Source organism: Vicugna pacos, chromosome 2 (assembly GCF_048564905.1).
Source record: "Vicugna pacos chromosome 2, VicPac4, whole genome shotgun sequence".
In the NCBI taxonomy this organism is placed as follows: Eukaryota; Metazoa; Chordata; class Mammalia; order Artiodactyla; family Camelidae; genus Vicugna; species Vicugna pacos.
The window spans coordinates 9,566,241-9,593,086 of NC_132988.1; the positions used below are offsets into that span (position 1 = coordinate 9,566,241).

General features: G+C 39.7%; 1 protein-coding gene, 1 long non-coding RNA gene and 1 pseudogene across 3 annotated transcripts; 2 read left to right on the plus strand and 1 right to left on the minus strand.

Moving 5' to 3' along the window:
* The first annotated feature begins 818 nt into the window (after nucleotides 1-818).
* APELA (apelin receptor early endogenous ligand) lies at nucleotides 819-19,196 on the plus strand. 2 transcript variants are annotated; one of them, XM_015244983.3, is made up of 3 exons: nucleotides 819-1,160; nucleotides 2,519-2,608; nucleotides 19,060-19,196. In XM_015244983.3, the coding sequence occupies exons 1-2, from the start codon at nucleotides 1,085-1,087 to the stop codon at nucleotides 2,605-2,607; spliced, it is 165 nt and encodes a 54-aa protein (XP_015100469.2). In that variant the 5' UTR covers nucleotides 819-1,084; the 3' UTR covers nucleotide 2,608; nucleotides 19,060-19,196. The 2 variants fall into 2 exon arrangements, with proteins under 2 accessions (XP_015100469.2, XP_072828430.1); XM_072972329.1 differs by lacking the exon at nucleotides 19,060-19,196 and adding an exon at nucleotides 3,518-3,540.
* On the plus strand, nucleotides 18,260-18,674 carry LOC102533121 (large ribosomal subunit protein eL32-like; annotated as a pseudogene).
* Nucleotides 19,006-26,769, minus strand: LOC140699793 (uncharacterized). Its single transcript, XR_012078032.1, has 2 exons — nucleotides 26,635-26,769; nucleotides 19,006-19,320 (listed from the first exon to the last, which is right to left on the minus strand). It is a non-coding gene; the product is annotated as an uncharacterized lncRNA (long non-coding RNA).
* Between the last annotated feature and the right edge of the window lie 77 nt (nucleotides 26,770-26,846).

Sequence of the window (26,846 nt, forward strand, 5' to 3'; positions counted from 1 at the left end):
CTGAGAGACAGGAAATGCAACAATCTTCCTGGCAATTCACAAGTTGCATATGCTCTGGATTTGCTATTTTGGATCTACCTGTATTTGAGTGTATCTACACTAGCATTTCAGTTTACAGTAAGTACAGACATTTTCATTGGTATCAGCTACGTGTAACAGGCAAGGACGCACTTCAAACAACAAGGCATCTTGGAGCATGTGTGCAGAAGATGACACGAGACTGCTTTTGTCTTCTGAGCTCGTTCCTAATTTCTGTGTCTGAGCTGTATCTGCCACCCATGTGTAAATCATTTAACAGAACACAGCTTTGATGAGTTTGTGCCTTGCCTGAACTTACTTTTTTTAAAATCCTGGATGTACCACAGATGAAAATGAAAATGATCTCCACTGCTTTAGAAACTGAACTTTACAAAAGAAAAATATAAACATTTCTCAGATTTATTTCAGAGCATTCTAAATCCCAGGAATGTTTATGGATGCCAGGCCACACAGATTAAGCAATTTAGAGATTTGGGGCAAGAGGGCCCCACTTTGCAGTAGGTTTGGAAAAGAGAAAGCATTTCAGCACATGTTCTGCCACAAAGCATCTGGCGGGCTAAGTGAGAGCTTCAGAATTCCTTCCGAAAGGGATGGGAGACTTCCTGTCATTCCTCTGTGTTTCTGCATGTGGGACCTGGGTGGACAATGCAAAGTGTAAACAGATGTAAATGGTGAGGGAGGAGGCCAGGCCAGGCTTTGCGCTGCACACTCCCCAGGCCCAGGTCGGGCCTCTCCCCGGAGCTTGCCGGGGACAGTTCCTCCCAAAGTACGGGGCGCTTCAATGGTTTATTTCACCAATATTTGCTTATGGAAATAAAGGGGCGCGGCCAGGGCGGGAGGAGCGGGTGGAGGAGGGGCCTGAGGCCGAGGGGCTCGGGCCGAGCACCAGCAACCTTGTCTGCTGTGATCATTAACCTTTCTGGGGAACGCGGCTGCCCGACTCTGAGGCTCAGAATGTGAGGACAGCCCCGCGGACACCGCACAGGCCGCTCGGACCGCTCGCTTTACCTCGCGCGCCGTCGCTCCAGCGCAGTGTGGCAGAAAAATGAGACTTCAACAATTCTTTTTCCTTTTTGTAATTTTTATGATGAGTCCTCTCCTTATCCACGGACAGAGATCAGGTAGGACTTTGACACTTTTGTACCGAGTAACTTGTTTTTTATGCCTGCTTGTGCCCAGGGGCCTCCGAGCATGACTGTGTTTGTGTTGAAAATCACTTGGGGTGGGAAGGGATCAATTGGGAGTTCGAGATTTGCAGATACTAACTACTATATATAAAATAAACTACATTCAGTATCTCGTAGTAGCCTATAGTGAAAAAGGATATGAAAACGCATGCATATACGTATATGTATGACTGAAACATTATGCTGTACACGGAAATTGACACATCGTAACTGACTATACTTCAATTTTAAAAAACCACTGAGGTGTGCTTCGGGGAATTGAGGATAAGTGTGTAGGATTTCAGAAATTTGTTGTCTATCCTGGTAGGTCTGTTATTTGCATGTTTTTAAAAATAGCTGGATTTTAAAATGGTGATAAATATTTTACCACTATTTTTCTAAATTCAGAGAAAATTGACCCCAAAGCTAGCATAGGTATGTTATCCTTGTAAGTAAAAAGACATTTGTTATTTCTAGATATATAGTCAGATGTGCCACTTTAAAAGGTGCCATTTTTAGTATTATGTTTGGTCAAGATAAATAATGTTAATTCACTTGACATATTTTTCAAGGATTCCATCAATTGTGTTGTTCTTAACTACCAGGAATTTAGTAAACAAAGTTATTCTAAAGTGCTTTTACTTCAAAACTAAATATCTAAGATTTCAAAGCACTGGCAAGTTTAAAAAAAGAGTATATATAGATATATATAATCTATATATAAAGTTTTCTAAGGAAAAAGCCAACCAAATTTAAATAGAAAGGTGACAATATTTATATCCAAATATGTTAGATTATTCAGTTGATAATATACTTCCCCATTTAGAACAGAAGATGGTGCATAAGTGATTAAATATTCAGTCTCTTCCTTTTAGTTAATCAGAAGTTTGATCACTGAGATTATTTCAAATGAGGGCTCCTGGTCTGCCCTTTTACATAAGTAAGAAAAAATTTCAAATTAACAACTCCAAAAGCATCTGATCCTTTCTTACTGTTTCCAGCAATTGCTATTCAAATGTTTCTCCTCTGCACAGGGAACTATATTCAATATCTTGTAATAGCCTATAATGAAAAAGAATATGAAAAAGACTCTATATATAACTGAATCACTGTGTATACCAGAAACATGAACTGTTAGGGATACCTGTCATGCATTTGCATCACCTGAATTTGTTTTATCACAGTCACATCTGAACAAATAGCAAATAATCACAGTATAATTTGGATCGAGAATGTTCCCTCACATCCTCCAAATTAAACAACATTAATTTTTTGTAAATGCTTCTCATATTTTCCGTTTTTTTCCCCTGCAGCTAATTTGGCAATGAGAAGAAAGCTGCCCAGATACAACTGTCTTCAGAGGAGATGTATACCCCTCCATTCACGAGTCCCCTTCCCCTGAGGTACTTCTGATAGAAAGAGTTTTACTGCATTTGGGCAATGTTCCAGATTAGATATCCCTGAGAATGTTTATTCATATTTTGCATGTGTGATCATGGCTTGACAGTGATGTCTGTTTCAGAAACGCATACTCACAGCTGGCATAGTAACAGTGACATGAAATGATGTTTGGGAATTACTTTCATCATTTAATGGAACAGATGAGGAAAATCTTGGTAGTTGTTGAATCTGAATGATAGCTATATGAGGATTAATATTGTTGCATGTGCTTGAGAATTTTCATAAGTGAAGAACCAAGCACTAGGAGAATTTAATTATAAAGGTATCTTTAAAAATGAGTTTTGAAAAACACTGACTAGCTCCCTATGTTTTCCAGAACAAGCACATTTCCCATCAAGACCACTGTGTGCTAAAAATTTTTTGGACACATTTGCCCAATATCACCAAATGGATGATGTATTAGCCTCAATACTTAGTAGTTAATTTTTTCTGAAAACATTTCTTTTAATATGTAAAATCAACTTAATATTACTGACATGGCAGCTTTCCAGCTTCACTAGTAGAATTGGTCTGGATGGTTGCATCTTTAAGGATAAATTCTGAATAGCATTTTCCCCTCTTTTTAACATTCACGGAAAAAGCAATGATTTTACACCACCACCACCACCAGGAATACTGCTTGAATCAACTAACTTCAAACACCTGTTTAAGTTACTTCATAGTAAAAAATAAGGAACTAGACATTCCATTGTAATGATTTTAAGCTCTTTAATTTATATGAAATGTATCTTCCTTTAAAAAAAATAAGTCATAGAAATATCCTTCAGCTGGTTAACAGAACATAGGCAATGGCTAAATTCGTGTATTGAGTTGGCCTGTGGACTGGGGTATTTATGGCATTTTTCATTCAGAGGGAAGAATGGTTGCTGTGCCTGTTTTAATACGCGCTTTTCCAGCCAGTGAACACCTGGCGTCGGACAGCAGATGAAGGAAGAACAGTTCAGTAATAAGCATTTATTACGAGAACCAAGACAAAAAGCCAAGTTCTCTATGCCTGTATCTGTAACAAATTTGTTTTTGCTAGTAAAACATGAAAAATAAATTTGGTGGAGGAATCCAGTAAGATACAATAAAAAGTTCTTGAGAAGCCAATTAACAGGGACTCAAACATGCATTAAAAGGATTTTATATGTGAAAAACATCCTTTGGTATGTGTAGATAATGCATTTCAGTCTGTTATGTAAATAATGATAAAATCTGTGCTTAGGATGGGTGGAGAAGTTCAAGATTTCTCCAGCCCCCCTCCACAGATAACAAAAGAGGCATCTTGCAGTAGCGAGGGAATTCCTGCATATGCAGGGAAAGATACCTCACAAATGTGAACAAAAGCCCTTAGTCGGCCACAGGTTATATTGGTTTTCTCCACAAACCACCTGCCATAAAAACTCTGCTGCCAGTAAACAAGATAGACTAGGGACATTTGAATTGTCAAAGCTAAGGAAAATTTTGACCTGTAAACCAAATTTGTAAACCAAAGGGAAATTTGAGTCAAAGCCACATAAGTCTGTTAAGAACAGCAATCCTTTACAAAAGTTGGGTAATCCTTTTAAAGAATGGCTCAGGTTACAGCATCCATTTTCTCAGTGTTTAGACCAGTCCTGCATTCCAGTTAACAGTTTTTTAAAGAATGTGTAGAAGTCACATTTTAGAATCCAGCGATAGTATAAAAAGCCGGTGCAAAATAAACGTTAAGATAGTTTCCCAAGATCTTGCTCAGCCAGCAAAATGCTACCTTCAGGTTTGATAGCGTGATTCTCACTGTTGTAAATACTTGCACATTTTTAATATGTCTTGCGACCAGGTACTTTGACAACTGGATAAAAGCACTGTAAACGCAGGTGTTAGAACTCTGGCGCAGAACCTCCTGTTCATTTGCCCCCCTCTGTTTCCTACATGCTTTAGATAAAAATCACAAGTTACTTGACTCAGTTAGGGTCAAGGAAGGTAAAAGGATAGGTAAAGTAAACAGTTGACTTTGAAGTTTTACAGATTAACCCTTTAGTGTGGTTTAGGATGGGAAAGCCCTATTACCTTTACTCTGTCAATTTTTCCTTCTCCCAGAGTCCTTGTCAAAGATCTTCAGTGAGATTTCCTAACAATTGAGGTAGTTAAATAGAAAATCTATGCTGTGTAAAATTAATTTTCTTCGTGCTTCTTTTTTCTCACAAATATTTTGGTATCACCTTCAGCCCTCAGTGGTTAGAGTGAAGGAAAGCAAGAGAAGGGTGAAACCCAAGCTTATAGGTCGGTGTGAGAAGTAGAGCGGAAATGAGGTAGGGGCTTTGGTGCTAATGCTGTCCTGTTCCAACAGTATTGTCTCACTACAGCCTCGATTTTATTTATAAATACGCTCTCCTGGTAACTACACACTCTGCTAACATGTATTCTTTCCAGCTTTTTAATAATTATTATAATACATGTTCACGGTAGGACATTTTTTTCTAACAGTCTAGGAGAATGTCAAGTCCAAAGTAAAAGTCTGTCACCCTACCTCATTTTCATTTCCCAGAGATAACGGCTATGAAAATGTTTTTGGTAAAGGTTCCTTTCAATACATGAGCTTAAATTGAGACCAGTTAATACTCTCTTATCACCCTTGATTGCCATTCAAATGTAAATGATTCTGGTTGTCTATTTTCTGCCTGAATCTTACCCCCTTACAGTCATGGGCTTCTGACCCCCCTGATCAAACCTCTGTTCTGTCTCCAAAATCTTTACTCAACTGTCCTGGTGTCCTGGCCCTTCTCACTCCATTCTGCCTCTTTGGCTTAACTGAAAGCCAACGCTGCACCCAGAACCTCCACTTCAGTGGAGCACATCATCACCACCTTTAGCAGGGCTCTTGGGAAGTTAACTCTTCTTTGATGCACCTCCGATTTCCATTCAGCTGTATTTCAAACCTTTAATGACCTCCAGTTTCCTTAAACTTTCTAACCCCCTCATCCAACTCACAGCAAGAGATAATTCCTCTTCCCAGAGAAAATGGAGATAATTAAGCTTCAAAATCAGACACTGCCCTCAAACTACAAACATCTTCATCTGCAACACTTCTCCTATTTTGCCTTCCTAGTCTTCCATTAAGAGATTCCTCTCTTGGGCGTGGTTACTCTCTCCACACCTCAAGCACCGTGATCCAGAAATGACTCGCTTCCCCAGAATGTTCAAGATGTCAAAACTGATCTCTTTCAGGGGGAGGGATAGCTCAGTGGTAGAGCATGCGCTTAGCATGCACGAGGTCCTGAGTTCAATCCCCAGTACTTCCATTAAAAAATAATAATAAATAAATAAACCTAATTACCTACCCCCCCACCCACACACAAAAGGAAAACATAAAACAAAAAACAAAGAAACAAACCCAAACTGATCTATTTCATCTTAGGAAAAAAAAGAAAAGAAAAAAGGTGCACCATTGACCTCGTAGTGCACTCTGGTGACTTGTTTCCTCCCGTCTGTCTTCAACATGCTGCTTCCCAGGGAAAGTTCCCTAGTGACTTCCTTCTGAAATCCAGTGAACACATCAGTTGTCTCTGTGGGTCAAAAGGTAGAATGAGGGGGGAGGGTAGAGCTCAAAGTGCTACAGCGCATGCTTAGCATGCACTAGGTCCTGGGTTCAATTCCCAGTACCTCAGATAAACCTAATCCCCCCCCACCCCGCCGCCAAAAAAGAAAAAACTAAAAATTTTTTTTTAATTAAAAAAAAGAAAAACATAGAATGAATTTCCCTGGTTTCAGTGACAGCATGCTTCCGTCTGGCTATCTCTGGAACAAGAGATACTTTTCCTCTTAGGACCCGTACGGGGTGTTCAGCTGCCAACCTGGCATCACCTCTGCTGCCCTGCAGATTCTGGAAGCCCATGGCCACAGTGCACGGGCATGTCGCCGACACGGCTTCCACACAGCTACTCCTGTAACTCGACTCTCTGTTCCAATACCATAGATGCCATCAGGAAGGACTTCCCTGCTGGCAAAAAAGCAGTACCAAAATAAAGTCTTAAAACAGGGCCGGAGGGGAGGGTGTAGCTCAAGTGGTAGAGCACATGCTTGAGGTCCTAGGTTCAATCCCCAGCATAAAGTAAGATAAATTTAATTACCACCCCCCCGAAAAACTAAAAAGATTACATAAAATTTAAAAAAAGAAGGGTCACATTCTTGCTGAAAGATGGCCCCCGTCCCTGACAAGCCAAATAACTCAGAGTCCAGGTCTTGGGTCTCAGAAGAAAAGAGGCAGCCTTATTGCTTTGCCGGGCAAAGGGGACTTGCAGCAGGCTGGTGCCTTTAAAACTGTGAACCCTCCTTGGGGATGGGGCGGGGCGGTTATATAGCCATAGCTCAAACAATGAAGTACTGATAACAATCAACAATCATTTTCTCAGCAGAAGACTTAGAATGGCGTCATGATGCCTCCAGGTGACCGATTCTATAGACGCCAGCAGTTGTCACTCTTTCCATCTCTTTATCTCACAAGCGCCCAGGGCGTGGTCTTCTGGGTGTTTGGCCTACTTCGTAAGGTTACAGTTCTGTGACCTCCCTGAGAACAACTCAGAAACCAAGTATGAGTATTGCTTTTGATTACTGGAATAAAGCAGAAGCAGTAAGATCAATAGCTTTAGTTTTAACAGCGGGCCTGGGACTGTGAGCAGCAACCGGTCAGTCAGATTAGTCGACCGTTTCAAGGGCAAGCATAAGAATAAGCCATCTGTTAGCCTAAGTGCGGCCACTATTAACCCTCCTTCAACATCTTTAAGAAAAAAAGAACAGTTCCTTCCCCTACCCGATACTGTTTTCCTTTTCCTGGATTATTTTTCTCCATAACACCTAACGCCATGTGACGGAACATATGTTTACTTTCTTGTTTGTTTAGTGTCTGCCTCTCTCCATTAGAACGTAAGTGCCAGGATAATGGGGACTTTGCTTTGATCCCATCTATGTGCCCAGTGACTCTGTCGTCAGCCCTCCAGAGATATTTGATGCGTGATTGAATGAATACCTGAAAGTAAAGTCTTTAATTCCTCTCTCTCAAGTATTTCTCCTGTGTTCTCAAAACCTGGAAGATGATTATAAAGCCATCATGTACTAGATGTTTACTATATATTAGGCCCTGTGCGGTGAAACACCCATGTTCCTGTCCCAGCAGAAGTTTCTGAGCACGGTGCCCTAGTGTTCAGCTCTTTTTGGTTGCCCAGGCCTGCCCCTTCTACCTGACCCCCTGCTTCCTCTTTTCATCTCTGTTACTACTGTCTTGGTGCCATCATGTCTCTCCAGTATCACCTCCACACCTGATCACTCCAGCCTCCAGCACTGGTTCCGGAAAGTCCATTTTTTTGTTTTAGCATCTGATCTTTTTAAACTGTAAATCCGATCATGATCACTTGATTAAAATCCTCCACTGTCTCTGAGGCCTTCAGGACAGTGAGAACGCCCATCATTTAGCAAGGACCACCTTACAAAATGCCCCTGCCCAGCCCCGCCTCTTCTCCCCTGCCCTCTCTCCGAGGGGAGGAGAGTTAAGACTGGGCTGCCTGGATTCTAGCTCTGGCCACACGGCTGACTCGCTGCTGATCATTGGTAAGTTACTTATCTTCTGTAAGCCTCCCTCCCCTTCCAGATCTGTGAGGTGGAGCTAGTAATGGTGTTTACCTTATCATCGTCATAGCTACCACATAGTAGGTGATAAACACACAGTAGCTAGAGTGGTTACCATTACTTTCATGTCAGTCCATCCTTCACCTCTTGCCAATCCTCAAGCTACACTTCTGCCTGCAGGGTCCTTTCCTTACTCTCTCCCCTCACTATCAAGTCATCCGTCAAGACACCTTCCCTGATTTTGATACCTCTACCAATATTAGATGCCCATTTTTTGTTCTCAGCACCATTTGCACACTTCTGCGCAAGTACTGAACTCACTGCATGGTAATCATATGTCCGCTAATGGGGTTCCTCCCCTCTTTCCTGAAAATTCTCTGAAGGCGTAGTGCAGGGGTCCAGACTTTGTTAAATTAACATTTGTGAAGTGGAGCAGAACAGTAAGCCTTTTTTCAGCCGCTGGTAAGTTGAAATAGAGAAGTTTGTTACAGGTCTTGGAGGAGGTAGCCGGCATGCCTGGAGGGGCCCCCTGGGAAGAAGGCAGTGTGCAGACAACAGCCAGGACCTGGGGTATGTGCCTTATAAAGGCCCTGTGGGTGGAGCGCTTTGGGTTCCAGGGCTGGAGCCATATTGGTGAACTTGATGCAGGAAAAACGGATGTGGGGCATGAGGAGGGCCGTGTCCCAGGCTTCGATTGAGCCCCTGCGACGTGCCCCGCCAAGTGTGGGTCCTTGGCTTCATGCAGGAAAGAATTCGAGTGTGAGCCACCGTTGAGTAAAAGTAGATTTATTTAGAGACATACATACTGCGTAGAGTGCAGGCTGTTTCGAAAGCCACAAGGTGTGGGAGTGGGTGGGTGCTCACATTAAGGTAAAAATAGGTACACACTTCTTATGTTGCCAAATCCAAACTCATTCTGCTCGCTGCACGACAGGCCAATAAATTGGGAGACGAGGTGTTGGGGCAAGGAATAGCGACTTTATTTGGAAAGCTGGCAGCCCGAGAAGATGGCAGACTAATGTCTTGGAGGACCATCCTGCTCTAGTCAGAATACAGGCTCCTTTTATACAGCAAATAAGGGAGGGGGTGTGGTTGGTTGCTGTAACCTTCTTGCTGCAGGCGTTCTTTGTTCTTGCAGCCATCCCTGTGGGCTAAGTCATGGTGTCCTGCTAAACCTCCAACAAAACAAAGGTTATTCTCTTCTGCTCTTAGAGTGCTGGCCGTCTCTGAAGAGGAGAGAGTGAGAAAGGGAGGCCAGGCATGGTGTTACCTGTTTTTATGGGCTCAGTAGCTTCACACGCCAACTACCCTGGGAGAGGGGCTGGGACTCCCAGGAACTGGGCCACCACACATTCTTTGGCCTTTTGCGGTTAGTCTTGGGGCTATCATGGCGCCTGTGAGCATGTTATTCACCATGTTAATATGTTACAATGAGCATATAATGAAGCTCAAGGTCTACTAGAAGTCAAACCTCCCACCATCTTAATCCTCAAGGCCAACTGGGAGTTGAATCCTCCACCATCCTGGTGTTAACTGCTGTCATTCCTTGAATGGCTGTGCCCTGCCCCCTTCCCTCCTGTCTCATTTTCAAACCAAAAGAGTTATGGTTTTGGTCAGCCCCAGGGAGTCTTATCTAAGGGGCACATTAGGTAAACAGGGCCTGGGAGGCAGGGAGACTCTTGGTCACAAGGGCTGTTTGTCGAGCGGGTGTGTCACATCAGGAACTTCCATTTGCTTGTGACCCTGCACTGCTCTCCAGGGCATGTGCAGGAGGGGCTGGGGGGCCACATAAAGCACACACCTGGCAGCAATATCATGGAGTAGCTGAGCTAAACTCTCGATGGTGGCTTGTATTTATTTATCTTTGTATCTTCAGCTGAAAAAGGTGCCTGGGCACTCCATAAACCTTGCTGAATGGAATACAATTAAACGTTTATCTTAGCATTCAGGAATTACTACCATCAGGCCCCAACACACATTTTCAGCTTTATTTCCTGATATTAATTGTCAAACTGAACTCTCGATTCCCTACGTCTGTGCTGTTCTGGAAGGTGCTTCCTCTTCCAGAAATCCTTCCCTCATCTCACCAAGCTGAAACCCCTCCCCTCCCCCAGGGTTCTCTTCAGATTCCATTTTCTGTATGAGACCTGCCCTGATCCAAGTAGCTTAAAATAATCTTCCACTCTTAACAATCTCTGTATTTTTATTTGTTGTTGTTTTTGTTGTTGTTGTTTTATTTGGGGGGGCGTAATTAGGTTGTTTGTTTATTTTAACACAGGGACTGGGGGTTGAACGAACTTTATCAATGAGCTATACCTTCCCCCCCCGCACTACATTTTTATCTGTAGGTTTTTTAAAGCCATTTATCATATTCTACTTTACTTCATCAAGTTTTATCAGCATTGGAATATGGGCTCCCTGAAGACCAGACATCCCCTAAAGTTTAGATTATAAACCTTTATAGTGTATGAGCAGCCTGAGAGCAGCTTTAAGTATAGGGGATTCCTGCATGGACTATAATATCTGTGGGATGTCTTGCTTAAAACTGAACAAAATATAGAAAATTACTGTTTTCTCATTTAAACATAGTCCAGCATCCAAAGACCATGTTAAAGAAAAATCCCTAATTTACTGATGAAATAAAACTTTTCTATAAAGACCATAATGCCTTAATGGTAATATTTATAACATATTGAATATATAAATGCATAAAAATATAGCTGTTTTGTATATTATTATAATAAATGTATATTCCCCTATACGAAATATGTATATGATGGACTAAAGCCTCATTTCAGAGTTTTCTTCACTTTGGAGACTGATTTCTCATTACAAAGTGTGGAATAATTCTTTTTGCAGATATTTACTTAAAGTAGCTGTTCTCGGGGAAGGGAATAGCTCAGGCGTTAGAGTGCATGCTTAGCAAGCCCCAGAACCTCCTCCAAAAAAAAAAAAAAAACCTAATTACTTCCCCTCACCAAAAAAAAAAAAGTAGCTGTTCGCTGTCATTTTCAGGAATCTAAAATTTCTTTGTAGCATAAATTTTCTGTTTGTTCTCAGTTAAGTATTCAATTAGTGATGTAGTGATAGCAGGTTAACTGTATTATTACAGGGCAGTAATATATTTGAAAAATTGATTAATCTTAGATAAGAGCAAGAGAATATTTATTTTATTTATTTTTATTTTTTAGGTGACTTGAGAAAAACAAAATCACCTGTTATTAACTTCTTCAGTACATTTCATTCTTGGATGTATCTTTTTTTTAATAGTGATGTGTGGTATTGAACGCCACAATTCCCTCCGCAATACCAATAATATCAGAATGTTAGATGAGTTCTAAACTTCCTGATCTTAACAAATTATACGCAGTTGTCACCAGACACAGTCAAAATCTTGTAAGCGTGTCTACAATTCCTCAGAATATTGCTAATTTACAGTTAAAATCCTTGATAGTTTACTTGTTACCACTCAGATTATTTATAAATATTTGTAAGTAAAATAATTAATCATGCAAACCATGTATCTTGTGCTTTCTACATTTCTTTTTTTTCAACATATGCCTCTGTTGAGGCATATTTTACATATCATGCAATCCACTAATTTCAGGTGTATAATTCAATGACTATTTTTGGGGTTTTTGGTTCTTTTTTAGGGTAATTCCATTTATTTATTTATTTAGGAGATAATGGGGATTGAACTCCGGACCTCATGCAGGCTAAGTATCACTCTCTTGAGCTATATCTCCTCCACGGGGTCATGGTTATGGTCATGTCCACCTGCACACCCATGGTCATGCCAGGAGCTTGGTCAGCCACTGTCACTATTCCAGCCCCTTCAGCCTTCCAGAGCATTGACCATTGATTGGTCCTTTTCTCCTGCTAAGACTGTGATTAGCTCCATAATTGCTGCCAGTATTACAAGTTTCCTGCCACTCTATCTTCATCTCACTGTTCTGGAAGAATCCTAAAGTCTTCAACCAGGCATGGTACTGCTGCTGGAGTATACCCAAGAAGTCAGATTGGAAACCCTTTGAATTCTTCATCCAATCCCATGCTGTCTAGCAAACCTACATTTCTGTGGTCAACTTGCCTTACGCTCCACCTTAACGGCTTCTAACTTTTTCTTCGCACCTCAAATTTTAGACCCTTATCTTCCTCATTTTCAGCAGAGGGCCTTGCCTCACGTCACAGAGAAAATGCAAGTCATCACATGGTATATCCCTCAGCTCCCAAGTATAAAGCCCACCTCACCCGCCTCCCACTCTGCTCACCCCGACCCTCTTCCTCTGAGTGCCACGAAGGCGGGACCATGCCTCCATCCATGAGTGGACTCCCCCCCTCCCTTCCCACTTTCTCAGGAATCTTAAAACTGCCACATACACTTTGTCTTCATTCTCTCTTGCCCTCTGGATTGTCATGTCAGCACAGGTTTAAATGCTGGTAAGACTACACAGTAAAACACACACACGCACACACTCCGCAGTCAAAGCTCTCGAGGATTCTGTCCTTGTCTCCGATGCATTATTTTCCATTCACATTTCAATCTACTCTCATCTGTCTTACAATTTCTTTAAAATAACCAATCATTTTCATTTTCTTGGCCTTCCCTCTGATTTCTCAGCAGAATTTAGCAACTGAAGACTCAGCCTGTAAAATCCCTCTCTTAAATTCTAGGATACCACACTTAAACTTTCCTGCTAAATTCTTAGCTGACCCTCTGGCTCCTAGGCAGGCTTAATCTTACTTGGGACGACTTGCATGCTAGGGTTTTTCTTTACTCTCTCCTGCTCTATTTCAACCATTCCTTTAGATTCAATTACCTCTTTACACTGCTAATACTCTGCAGGAAAAAAAAAAAATCCAAATGAGAAGCAAAGCCTATTTATTCATAGCTTGCTGTAGCAAGGGAGTCACCATCACTTGCGTTGACAGAGGATTAAAGAGAGGCAGGAGAGTGGGAAAACACATAGAAAAAAAAGGAAAACTTCAAACCTAATTTGATTGCAGGTTGTTGGTAAGGGACAGTTGATTGCAGGTTACCTAGAAGTGGGGCTTCCTGTGTGATTGGTTTGGGGAACCTGTATGGCTTTCTCTGGATAGTCCTGAATTAGAATTAGGGGCAAATATTAGGGAAGCTGACAGTTATTGACCAAATTCTCACCATGTGGGGCCAATTGTTACAGAGTTTGTGGGTCAGAATTCTATTTTAATATATGGTCTAGCCATTGTCCGTTTGTAAATTCAGTCTTCCAGCTCTGAACTTATTTCGTCTTCAGTTCCCACCACCCACACCTACGTACTGTCTGCCTTGCACCAACTTCCTCATATCTACTTTTGCTGTTTTATCCATTTCTCATCTTATGGCTTCATGCTGCTTTAATGCCTTTTAGTTATCTCTCATTCTACTTGAGATTCACATAAAATTCTTAATGTAACTCACAAAACTGGGCATGGAAAAGCACTTCTCTCTCATCCCAACCCCTGTCTGACTCCCTGTAGCTAACTGTTGAGTTTGTAAATGTGTCCTATTCCTTTCTACTTCAGAATTTTCACACATTTTATTTTCTCTACCTAGGATCTAGGATTCTTTTTTCCCTTCTCTTTATCAAGTTTATTCCTACTCAGTCAAGGCTCTGATCAATTGTCACTTTGTATGTGTGTGTATGAGCATGAGTGTGTATGTCTGTGTACGTGTATTAAATAGAAGGTCTCTCATGACACTGGCCCGAGTGACTTTTGGGTCACTTTGGAGTTCTTTAGATTTCACATTTTGTTCGCATTGAAATTGTGTTAGAGCTTTCAACTTTATACTTATCCCTCACTTTTTCTCCTGTAGTAACATTTTTATATATACAAAAATTATATATATGATACGTACACATATTATGTAAACACATGTGGAATGCACTTACTACTTTGCCTCATTACAGCTTGCTAAACTTAGATGTACTTATTTGTAGATACAGAGACAGTCATTCTGTATGACTTTTTTTTTTCATTGTATGAACAGCCTTCATTTAACTTCTGTTAAATGGATATTTAACTCTGTTGATGGATATTTATTTACTTATTTATACTGTTTTGAACAATGGTGCATTGAACATGTATGCACATCTGAACACCTGTATGCTTACTTTCTTACAAAACTTGTCTAGAAGTAGAATCACTAAGATACGCACTTTAAAACAATTTTTTTGAGATAAAATTCACATTCCATATAATGTACCCATTTAAACTATACAGTTCGGTGGTTCTTACTGTAGTCAAATAGTTGTGCTACCATCATCATAATCAATTTTAGTACCTTTTTATCTCCCCATAAGACAAAATCCATACCATTACCAGGTCCTCCCCACTTCTCCCCAACTCTTTAATCCTAAGCAGCTACTAGTCTACTTTCTATAGATTTCTATAGATTTGCCTATTCTGGACATTTCATATAAATAGACTTACAATGTGTTTTTTTTCTTGTGTGATTGGCTTCTTTTGCTTAGCTTAATGTTTTCAAGACCCATCCATGTAGTAGCATGAATTAGGAAATCATTCTTTTTTAATGGCTGAATAAAATTCCATTGTATAGAGAAATCACATTTCATTTATCCAGTCATCTAGTGTTTCCACTATTTGGCTACTAGGAATAATTCTGCTCTGAATGTTTGTGTACAGGTCTTTGCTTGAACATATGCTTTCAGTTCTCTTGGGTGTATACCCAAGAGTGAAACTGTTGGATTATATGGTTATTCTGTGTTTAATTTATTGAGGAACTGCCAAACTATTTTCCACAGTGATCGCAGCAATTTACATTCCTAAGAGCAATACAGAATGGTTTCAGTTTCTCTACATCCTCACCAATACTTGTTTTTATAGTCATCCTAATGGATGTGAAGTGGTGTCTCATTGTGATTTTGATTTGCATTTCCCTAATGACTAAGGATGCTGAGCATCTTTTCATGTGCTCATTAGCCATCTGTCTATCTTCTCTGGAGAAATGTCTATATAAATCCTTTGCACATTTTTTCCAATTGACTTGTCTTTTTATTTTTGAGTTGTAAAAGTTCTTTATATATTTTGAATACAAGGCCCTTATTGGATATATGATTTACAAATTAGTTTCTTCCATTCTGTTGGTAGTCTTTTCATTTTCCTGGTGGTGTCCTTTGAGCACAAAAGTTTATAGTTTGTTAAAACCTAATTTGTCTATTTTTTCTTTGGTTGCTTGTGTTTTAGATGTTATATTAAAACACCTCTGACTAACCCACGATCACAAATATTCACATTTATATTTTCTTCTAAGAGTTTTATAGTTTTGTTGCATTTATGTCTATGATCCATTTGGAGTTACATATTGTATTTGGTGTGAGGAAGGGTTTCAGCCTCTTTTGCATGTGGTTATCCAGTTGTTCTAGCACCATTTGTTGGAATCACTATTCTTTCCCCCATTGAATTATGTTAGAACTACTGTAAAAAATCTGTTGGCCACAAATGTAAGGTTTTATTTCTGGACTCTCAGTTCTGTTTTATTGATCTATATGTCAATCCTTGAACTAATCCTATACTGTCTTGATTATGGCAGTATTGTAGCAAGTTTTTAAATCTGGATGTGTGAGTCCTCCAATTTTGTAGCTCTTCAAGATTGTTTTGGTTATTTTGGTTCCCCTGAATTTCCATATCAGCTTGTCAGTTTCTACAAGGAGCCAGCTGTGACTTGAATAGCATTTTGTTTAATCTGCAGGGAAGTACTGTCATCTTGACAATTAAGTTTTCCAACACATGAACATGGACCCTTGAATAACACAGGTTTGAATTGTGAAGGTCCACTTATGTGGATTTTTTTTTTCACTAAATAAGTACCACTGTACTACCCAACCCAAGAACAAGGCACCAACAGATTCAATGTCTGGTGTGAGCCTACTTCTTTGTTCATGGATGGTCATCTTATTGTGTCTTCACATGGTGGTAAGGGAAGGGAGCTCTGTGGGTTCTACATTGTAAGGGTACTAATCCCAATCTCCACCTTCATGACCTAATAACCTCCCAAAGGCCCCTATCCATTGGAAATTAGGTTTCAACATATGAATTTTGGGGGAAAACAAACATCCATCCTATAGCACCTGAATAAATGTTTCTCTGTTTGCTCTATTCTCTTAGAACAATTTCCAGAGGCTTTAAATATTACAAATAATAATAATAATTTTCACCAGCTACGGTTGATTCACAGGGAACAGGGACCACAGAGTTCTTCATATCACCACTTTAAGTAACCCTCCAGGTTATGTATATTTTAAACATTGGTACTTAGTGGCAAATTGCTGTCTAGAAAACTTCACCACATTGCATTTCCAATAACAAGTAATGAGAATGTCTATTCCCCATACTCTTCCCAAAACTGAGTATCATCAATACTTTTAGTCTGCCTGTCTCATAAGCAAAAAAACCCATCTCATTATGTTCAAATTTTTGGCAGTCTGAGTTGAGAGATGACTCCTAGAAGAGGCATACTGCATATTCTTGCTGCTAAATTAATTATAGTTAACACCCCATCATGACTGTCAGGTAAATGAAAAATGAAGGAGGTAGAAGTTTCTAGAAATAAAGCAAGAGGCTGCTTTCATGTCTTTGGGAGGTGGTCAAAACAAACTGCCTAGGACCAGCCCCAGGACTCCCTTGGACACACAGGCAGCCATGCTGGTACCCAGCCCCAAACACCCAATGGCTGGCACAAGCCCTGGGACCCCAGGCCACATACCTAGCCTCACCATGACCTGGCCCTACCCACCAGTGGACTGGCAGCCACTACATGAGGCAGGGCTTGGCAGCCAGTCGGGCTGTGGGCTGAAGCCACCTACCAACACACCCACAGAAGAGCCCACACAACCAATCTAGGGGGCACACTAGAGCACATGACTCTGGTGACAGAGAGGAGTGTGCTGCTGGGCCCCATATGTCGTCTACATAAGGCCACTTCTCCAAGATTGGGAAATGTAACATACTTACCTAAGACATAGAAATAAACACAGAGAATCAGGCAAAATGAGGAGATGGAGGAATATGTTACAAACAAACAAGATAAATATCCAGAAGAATATCAAATAGCAGGCCTTGTTCTGAGTCAGATTCACCATAAAACAAGAGAAAGAGAAGAGGAGAAATACCAAGTTAGATGAAAAAACTAGGGAGCATTTAAGAAGAAAAGAAGGGCGATATAGTGAAGAAGCTGAAATGAAGCAGCAGCTTGAACTCACTCTCCGAGCCCTGGAAATGGAACTGAAGGGTATAAGAAATAATCCAAATCAGGTTGTAGAAAAGCAAAATGACTCTCAGAGGCAACGTTCTCGAGAGCAGAATGCAAAATATTACAAGATGAAATCCTGGCCAATCACCTTTCCAAACAAAAGGAGACAGAAATGGCTAATAAGGAAAGGAGTGCTGAGGTTTCTCATAGTCATGAAAAAGACCTGTTGCATAAAACCCACATGTTGCAGAAAGAAACTGTCAGGCTGAAACAAGAAAGAGAAACAAAAAATCAGAACCAAGAAAAGGAAAATGAATATTTTGAGACATTGAAATTGTAAAAGAAAAGAATGATGATCTTCAAAAGACAGTAAAACAGAATGAGGAAAACATTATTCCAACATAGTGGACAGCTTAATGTTCTGACAGCAGAGAAGACAATGCCAAACTCTAAACTGGAGAATATAAAAAGCAAGCAAAGAAAGACTGGAAACAAACGTTGAACCATACCATTCTAGATTGACTATTGCCGTCCATGGTCATGATCAAAGTCAGGCAATAAAGAGAGACCTAGAACTTCCTTCCAGAGAGAAAAGATGAGTGCTTTCACTTACAGGACAGAATGAATGTGTTTTTTTGTTTTGTTTTGTTTTTGCCAAGCTGCTTTATTTAGTAGAATTTTACATTATGCAAAATATAAATAAAAGCATATATTAAAAAATAAAAAATCCGCACCCTTCTTCCTCGGCACTACCTGTGGAGGTGGAAGCCATCTCCTAGTCAGCATCATGGCCACCCTCAGACCCCTCTTGAAGCCCAAGATCGTCAAAAAGAGGACCAAGAAGTTCATCCGGCACCAGTCAGACTGATATGCCAAAATTAAGCGGAACTGGCGGAAACCCAGAGGCATCGACAACAGGGTGCGCAGGAGGTTCAAGGGCCAGATCCTGATGTCCAGCATCGGCTACGGGAGCAACAAGAAAGCAAAACACACGCTGCCCAGTGGCTTCCGCAAATTCCTGGTCCACGACGTCAAGGAGCTCGAAGTGCTGCTGATGTGCAACAAATCTTACTGTGCTGAGATTGCTCCCAACGTCTCCTCCGAGAACCGCAAAGCCATTGTGGAAAGAACAGCCTAGCTGGCCATCAGTCACCAATCCCAACGCCAGGCTGCGCAGCGAAGAAAATGAATAGACAGCTCGTGCACGTTGTATTTGTGTGAATAAAACCATGAAACTCGAAATAAATAAATAAATTTTAAAAATTAAAAAAAATTAAAACCCCAAAGCATTAAGAAAAATAGTTGAGACTACCAATGTAGGTCGTTGAGAAGTGAAGATTATTAGGGGAACAATCATTTAATGTAAAAAAAAAAAAACTCTCTAATTGTATAAATTGAAACTTTTAAGAAATACAGTTGCTATATTTATATTGAAAGGTAAGAAAATATCTTTCAGCACTGAAAAACCTGGTAAATTTTCGTAACTCAGTGGGTAGAAAAAGAAATTAAGCATGAGTAAACTGGTCTGCTGCATAGCATTTATTATTACGTTTGTTTCTCTTTTGCTTCCAAATACAGGGTTTTTTCTGTCTAACCTCACCGGGTCTGTCAGAAGAAGAGTGAAGGAAAAGATGTAATTGTGTGATTGCTTAGAAGTTCCTGGACGAAAAGGAGTTGTTTGAAAGCACCTGGGATGTTTGATTAGCTTCACAGGATTCTCTTCTTCCTGGTTTCTCTTTAGAGGCAAAATAACATAAATTCAAAAGCAGTCCAGTTTGAAGTATATTTATTTGCTTGCATAACAAAATTCTCTCTTCTTCTGCACATTATTATTCTTACCTGAGTTAAGAAGAAAAACTGTTTTAATGTCTTAGAACTCTCTGATAGTAAAATGTGCAAGAGTTTAAAATTGTTCTTTCACATTCCTATTGTTTTCCAAAGGCATTAAAATTACTTTATATATGTTTGAGTGATTTTCTTTTTATTCTACATCTGAAATCAATTCCATTGACTATTTGACTTTAAAGTTTAGAGAGAAAATAATTGGTTCGTTGATTATATAGAGAGACTAAGAAAAAAGTTACTAATTTCTACCGATTTTATATAATAGGCTTTAATGTTTATGTACATTATTTTTACTTTGAATAATACCCACTTAAAGTTGTAAAACAAAGTCTGAAATACTTGTAGTTCATTTTATATTATAACTGAAATGTTCATTTCAAAAACCTGTTTCTCCACATGTAGTCATAAGAAACCAATGTTTGATTTCCTTTGAAGTTCTGTTTTATGTCCTTAATTCATTTGTGTCGACAGCTTCTTAGAAAAGCTAACTTAAAACTGACATTTAAAATACACCTATGCCAATGAAGTCTCAAGCAGGGCAGGGTCTGTCTCTAATACATGAGTGCTCAGCACTCTGCTAGGCTTTGTTTTGATGTTATTCAACTTGTGATGAGACGTGTAAATAAAAAATCAGAAGGAATTCAAATATTTGATTACCTAAGAAGGAAACTATCCTGTCTGAACTGTATTGATACGATAATCAGTTGTTCCAAAGTTGTTAAATATGCTCTTAATTTGTATTTATTCAAAGACTGTTTAGCTCAGCGCCATAAAGTTTTTATTATTTTACAGTTAAGATAATTCCAGATATGAAATTTACATACTCATGTCTTGACTAGAAATTTTACTTTATAAACATTCTAGAGCCATAAACCATTATCTCTTATTTGGCTAAAATAAAAGATTGGGATTAATGTATGAAGAATTTGAAATAGAAATTCTGACATCATGAATGTTTGTCTCCCTTTCATAGCTTCTTAACAGTGTCTTTTGCAATGGGAGGTGATTATACAAAGTACTGTAATTAAATTCACACACAAAAGATGTTTTATGAAACATGTTATTTCATTATTTAAATTGGATATTTTGGGGAAACTCTAAATGATTTCTGGATGAATTATAATTCCTTTACACAAGTGCATTTCAGTAGAAACACAAGCCATTTACAATTATATTTAAAACATGTATGTACTTATTTATGTAATTTGTACAAAAAGAGAAAAAAAACAATATACAGTTCAGGTATATTTCATGGACTACAAGCCTACACTTTTGCAAGTACAGGTTCCCATATTCACAGAAAAAGTTAAAAACCACCCCTCCCATTGTAAGGTAGTTAAATGGTTATGCACATCTGCTCATATAATTTCAATAACTGTTCAATAAAACACTCAGTGATCTGAGTTCTAGTTGTCCTTACTTGTATAAGAAACATTCAGATTGTTGAACACAGTATGGTAGATGTGTTCCTGATACTTGTCTCTGTTTCCATTGTTCCTTTTTAAGACTGATCGTACCCTGCCACTGCAGATCTTTTACCTCACTCAAGATTATCAGAGGAAAGGCAAAGAGTCTCTCAACAATCAGTGACACATTTGCTGAAGGTGGCACACCAGAACAAGTCCATGGCAATGGAGCCGTATTTTTTTCACTGGCAAGTTGGAGGGGGAGACCAGAGGAGTGTTAAACTATGTGTACTTTACCTTCTTTGTGATTTGGTGTTTGTTTTATTCTTTTTTCTATTAAAAGTTCTTTGCAATTTCTAGCATTTTCAGAACACAAAGGAAAAATTTTATATCGTTTCATCAAGATGGTTGAGGGGACCAGAAATAATGGTGCCACCACAATTTGGGGCTATGGGATGAGTCACTGAAGTGGAGCAGAGTAGTGGATCAAAGAAGAGTTGTAAATGTTGATCCCTTCTTTCCTGGCTCAGTCCCTTCCAAATTTTGTGAAATCAGTGAAGGCTTTGGTCCCTTCACCATTTTCACTCTTTCCCAGGGCCAGTACTTGAATAAGTAGGCGCAACATTTAACAGTGTGCTCAAAACCTCAGTAATCTAGATAAGTAACACCATTTTTTAATGCCTTTCTTAAATATAATGAAATGTAGCTGATTTAAAATATTAGCTTCAGGTGTAAAGCAAAGTGATTCAGTTATACATACATATATATTTTTTCAGATTCTTTTCCATTACAGCTCATTACAAGAAACTGAATGTAGTTCCCTGTGCTACATGGTAGGTCCTTGTTGTTTACTTATTTTATATATAGTAATGTGTATCTTTTAATGCCATGTAAAAAAATTAAACACCAAACAATGCATGATGAGCAAAATATCAAACTTTAGGTAAATACAGGATCTGAGCCATGTCAGAGCCTGAGGCAAAAGTTAAAAATTAGTAAACTAGCTGTCATCCTGTCAGTAACTAGAGCTTGTCTTAGGACATTGGACCCTTAGTTCCAGCCCTCCTTTTCTTCCCTTTGTTCTCACATCACCAAATGACTTCACTCCCTAAACTCTGGATCTATATCCCATCTTCCATGATTGGCTTCCACCTGGCCAGGGTGATCATGGACAGAACACTGGATTCTAGCCCTGGCTTCTTTCTATATCTAAGCTCTCACCCTACTATAAAATTATATAATTGGATTTTGAGGAGTCTTGGTAAGAGATAATGTGGTTGATAATTTGAGGCTCTGGCCCCTGTCAACCACCTCTGGAAATTTGTCATCTGATTGTACACTAGAACGTATAAGGACTACCTACACCATCTCCTGACTCTCTACCTTTTGGATGATTACAATACTCTTATTTTTGCAAGTTCTCATAGTATCTTATATCAACTGTTTTGTGGCACTTGCAATGTAAGAGGTCGTATAATATCCTTCAAAATTTTTAACTTGGGAGTTTCTTAAAGCTTATCTGTCCTTACATTTACCCACAGAATAAGCATAAAGCCATCATGAAGCATGTGAGGAGGTGATCTTGTATATCTGTGTGCTTCCTCCTCACTGATGGCTGCGGCTGGAAGCAGATGCTGCCTTTGTCTCACTGTGGGGGTTTCAGCATCCTTCATATTAGTTATTTTATGTAAATGAGGAATCTAAGATTATAATATATGTGAACTGCATGGAGCTTCTGACGATACTCAAATTTGTAAACAACTTTAACTTGTTTTAGAACAAAACATACATTTTGTTACCTATAAGGATTTTTACTATAACAATATTTCTATTCTGGAATTCCCAATTACTGTGAATATTATGGGGGGAGGTGAAATTTTTGTCCTATATGTTTAGAAATATCTGTTCATCTCTATGATTTTTCCTTAAGAATTAAAGGATAGTAAATATTATCAGGTAACCAGGCCCTTATCAAGTCTCACTGTTGTTGGAGGGTATATATAGCTCAAGTGGTAACAAAAAATAAATACCCTAATTACCGCCCCCCGAAACAAAACAAAAACCCCAAAGTCTCACTGTTGAGAAGTTGACTGCTGGTGTCTTCTGGAGTCCAGAAGTTATTGTTGGTTAGTTGTTTTTTGCTTAAAAACGTTTTTAACTTGGTATTGAGTAAGAGCAAAAAATATATTGGTATATAGCCATTTCTCAGTTTTTCTATTTTTAATGGAATGTTTCCTGTAAGGGTGTGTTAGTATGTCAGTTTGCAAACTATCTTCTTCCAGTGCATTGTACACAAAGCTTTTGTGTTCCATAACTCAAACAGTTACACTTAACTAAATATGACTTGTATAAACTGAGACTCAAGTGTCATGGAAAGTTCAAATACTACAAACAAAACAAAAATATTTCCAATTCTTCAGCATTTGGAAAAAATCTTTTAATAATATTAGCTTTGAAAAATGAAAAAGTTCTAAACTTGCAATATGATTTTTTTTTTAATGATGTTTTCTAAATATTCTTTCCTGTGATGAGATTGTACATGACTTACTCATATCATGATTTTTGGAGTTCTGATTTTGGAATGTCTGAGCCTTTGTTTCTTTTTCATTATTTAGTTTTAATTTAATTTAAAGAGAACACTTGTTAGTAAGGAAGGGAGAGAAAAAAGAAGGGGTCTAGCCTTTGCAAAGTGGTTTCTCAATAACCTTATGGGATTAAGTACCACTTAGCCCATCGTTAGATGAGAAAACAGGAACTAAGAAAATGAGAGTAACCTGAAGTCACACAGCTAGTAAACTGATACAGTTGGAATACAAAGCCAAGTACCTTCCAAATGAGCTCTTAAGCACTAGGATATAAGTGGAGTTTTAAACAGCTTATTAAAGTCACCTATTTTATAATAGAATAAAAAAGGTTCCTGATCTGCAACTAAAAAACGAAGAAAAATTTTTGCTCCATGGGTTTATGCCTCTGAAACTTGAGAACAACCCTGTGGGGCCCTCTTAGGTGCAGGTCCTTTCCATGTCCCTTATTTCTTGTTTGTAGGAAAAAAGGCTTCAGCTTCTTAGACCTTCCTTCTATGAGTACCAAAGGGCAGATTCAAACAGTTGCTAATCAGGAAAGTGAGGTAATGCAGAAACAAGGGAGGAGCACTCAAGAAACAACAGTGCAATGAGGAGGCAGGTTCCTGGCTGCTTCAGAAGGAATATACACAACAATCGCTTCTGCAGGAACCAAGGCCCCACCCAGGTGGAGGATGGTAACTTCAGTCTGAGCACTAGATTCCTGGAGCACAGCCCTGTGACCTCACCACTAACCTATGAGAAGAAAGTCCCACACCCTGCAGCTCTCCCCTCCACGTTTTGGCTATAAAAATTTCTCCCCCAAACCATTGGGGTGTTCTGGGTTTTTGAGCACAGCACCTGTTCCCCTCGCTTGGCCCTATAATAAACCTTTCTCTGCTCCAAACGTTTTGGTTTGGCCTCACTGTGCGTCAGGCGTGGGAACCTGTGTTGGGAACCTCATGGAAGCAGATGGTGTAGTGATGACCACTTCAGCTTACTTAAACAGAGACCTGTGTACTTCTCTGTATTAACAAAGTCTGAATTCAGTCCCTCTCAACTTTCTCTCCTTTCTTTTCAAGGACTTTTGAAAATCATTCTGTTTACTTATTTTTAAGAAGAGAAAAAAGTACCTGCATAAAATTCTTCTTTCTTTTATTTACTATCATACTTACGCAGAATATTTATTCTAAAAATAATTGTATCAAAAGAACTTGGCTTTTTTTCTTTAAAAAGTTCTTTTCAAATAGCAAAGTCCATATATTTTAGTGTTGTTTTGTTTTAAATTTAAATTTTTTAATTGTTTAATTAAAAATTTTTTAAAGCTTTACAAATGATACAAAACAAAATGAGACACTTAGACCTGCTCCCTCTAAATCTCACTTTTGTAGGAAACAGAAATAGGCATTTAGATGAATATACACATAAATTCATGTATATGTGCATATATAGATATCTATATCTATAGATATAGATGCATGTGTGTATTCATATATATACACATACATATATATGTTCCACACTACATATAAAAAGCTTGTCATGTGCCTTTGCAAGCCTTTATGTATATGTGTGAAGGGCAGGCATTGGAAGAGCAACCTGCTAAAACAAGATGAAGCACCCAGAGCTCAAGACTATAAAGCATCCCAGAGAGCAACACGCATAAAACAATATTCCTTGGTTGAGAAACTGATAAATTTAGAACAGCTTTAGTTCTACAAAGAAGGTGTAAGGGGGTAAAATTGTAATAGAAAAGAACAAATCTGACATCATATTAGATTTGTTCCTTTGACTTTAACCCTGTGCCCTGTTTTCTAGGCTGTCTTGCTGGTTCTGCACCTTTTGTTAAAGAATGTTGCCTATAGCCTGAAATATACAGAACAGTCCATTCTCAAGGCTCTAACTTTTAAGGATATTAACACTTTTGCACTTATATAAAGACAACAAGTTGCAGAAAAGAAAGTGTCATGTTTTGCTGGCAGTTTCACAAGGGCACCGTGACCAGATCCAGGTGGACAGCTTCAAGAACAAAGGATTCCAAGAACAAAAAATTCCTACACCAAGAAGTTTGCAACAACCACCCCCTCCCCTTTTTAGTATAAAAGGAGCCTGAATTCTGACTTGAGTAGGATGGTTCTCCAGGACATTAGTCTGCCATCTTATTGGTCTGCCAGCTTTCTGGATAAAGTTGCTATTCCTTGTCCCAACACCTCATCTCTGGATTTCCTGGCCTGTCGAGCAGACAGCAGAATGAGTTTGGGCTCGGTAACAAAAGCCAGATAACTTCTGAAGTAGTTTGTCGGGAAGACAACGGTCATTCTTAAAAGCCATGGGTCCAGAGGAAGGATTCAGTGTATAACAATGAACTCTTCAGGTTAATTAGCACTTATAGGTAAACTGGCCCCATCCTGTTGAATTTTGCTGTACCCTGCAAAGCAGGGTCAACCTTTCAGGATTCAGTATCAAAAGGAAAAAGTTCCCTTCTTAAGGAATTTTGTATGTCATCAACTGTGAATAGGAATGATAATATAGTAATTATTTTGTATCTTAGAGTATTTAAATTAAAACCGTATACTCACCCCACAGTAAAAGAACAAAAAGAGGGGAAGCTGCTGCCACCAGCAATTCAAAATGTTTAGGGACCACAACTTTCACAGTATCTGTTGAGGATTCTCTAACCTGCACCTGTATTTACCTGCCCGCCACGCACGACTTCTTGGATCTCTTAAAGGCACTCAAAGACCTGTTTCATGAATCATGGCCATTCTTTCAAGATTCAAATATTATTATATCACGTTAATGGTTAAAAATGCTTCACTAGATTTCCTTTGCACTTAATAAAGACCAAACTCTTTACCTTTGACTGAAAGGTCTTGCCAGCAGTGTTTCTCGCCCATCTCCCCAGCTTCCTGAAGGCCGTTTCTCACCTTTCCTGCTTTCTGCACCTCCCTGCTCCGCCCAGGTGCCAGCCACACCAACCTCGCTCCTGCATCAGGTACCAAGTTCCTCAGCCTTGATGGCCTCCTCGCTGGCTCCTCCTTAATCCTTGACCACTTTACCCTTCACTTCAACTAACTAAATTCACTCTTCAAATTCCACGGCACCCCCGTCACTTCCTCAGGAGAGGTCTCAGGGAGCACAAGTCCAGACCGGACTCAATGTGCAGGGCGGGGCAGACCCACCCAGTCACCCACCCTGAGGCAACTGATCCTGGAGATGCCTGTTCTCCGAAACCAAACCACTCCTACCCTGCGGCACCCTGTGACCCCAGACCACCAGAAACGGTTAGGAGATGGCGGTGACGCTTTTGACAGCTACCACAACCTGACTTTGACACTCACCGTGCTCACGGGACTCAAAGCAGTAATAACGCGAAAAGGCCCCACTGGGAACCAGATGATCGGCAGAAGCCAACATCGGCCCAATCACTTTGGAAACCCCCCCCCCATCCCCCAGGCTCAGGGGCTCGTCCTGGGCTCCCGCCCCGTCACTGAGCATGCGCAGGCCCACCCCCGCCCGTTTCTGTGGGAACCGCCAATCACCGCCCGCCCGG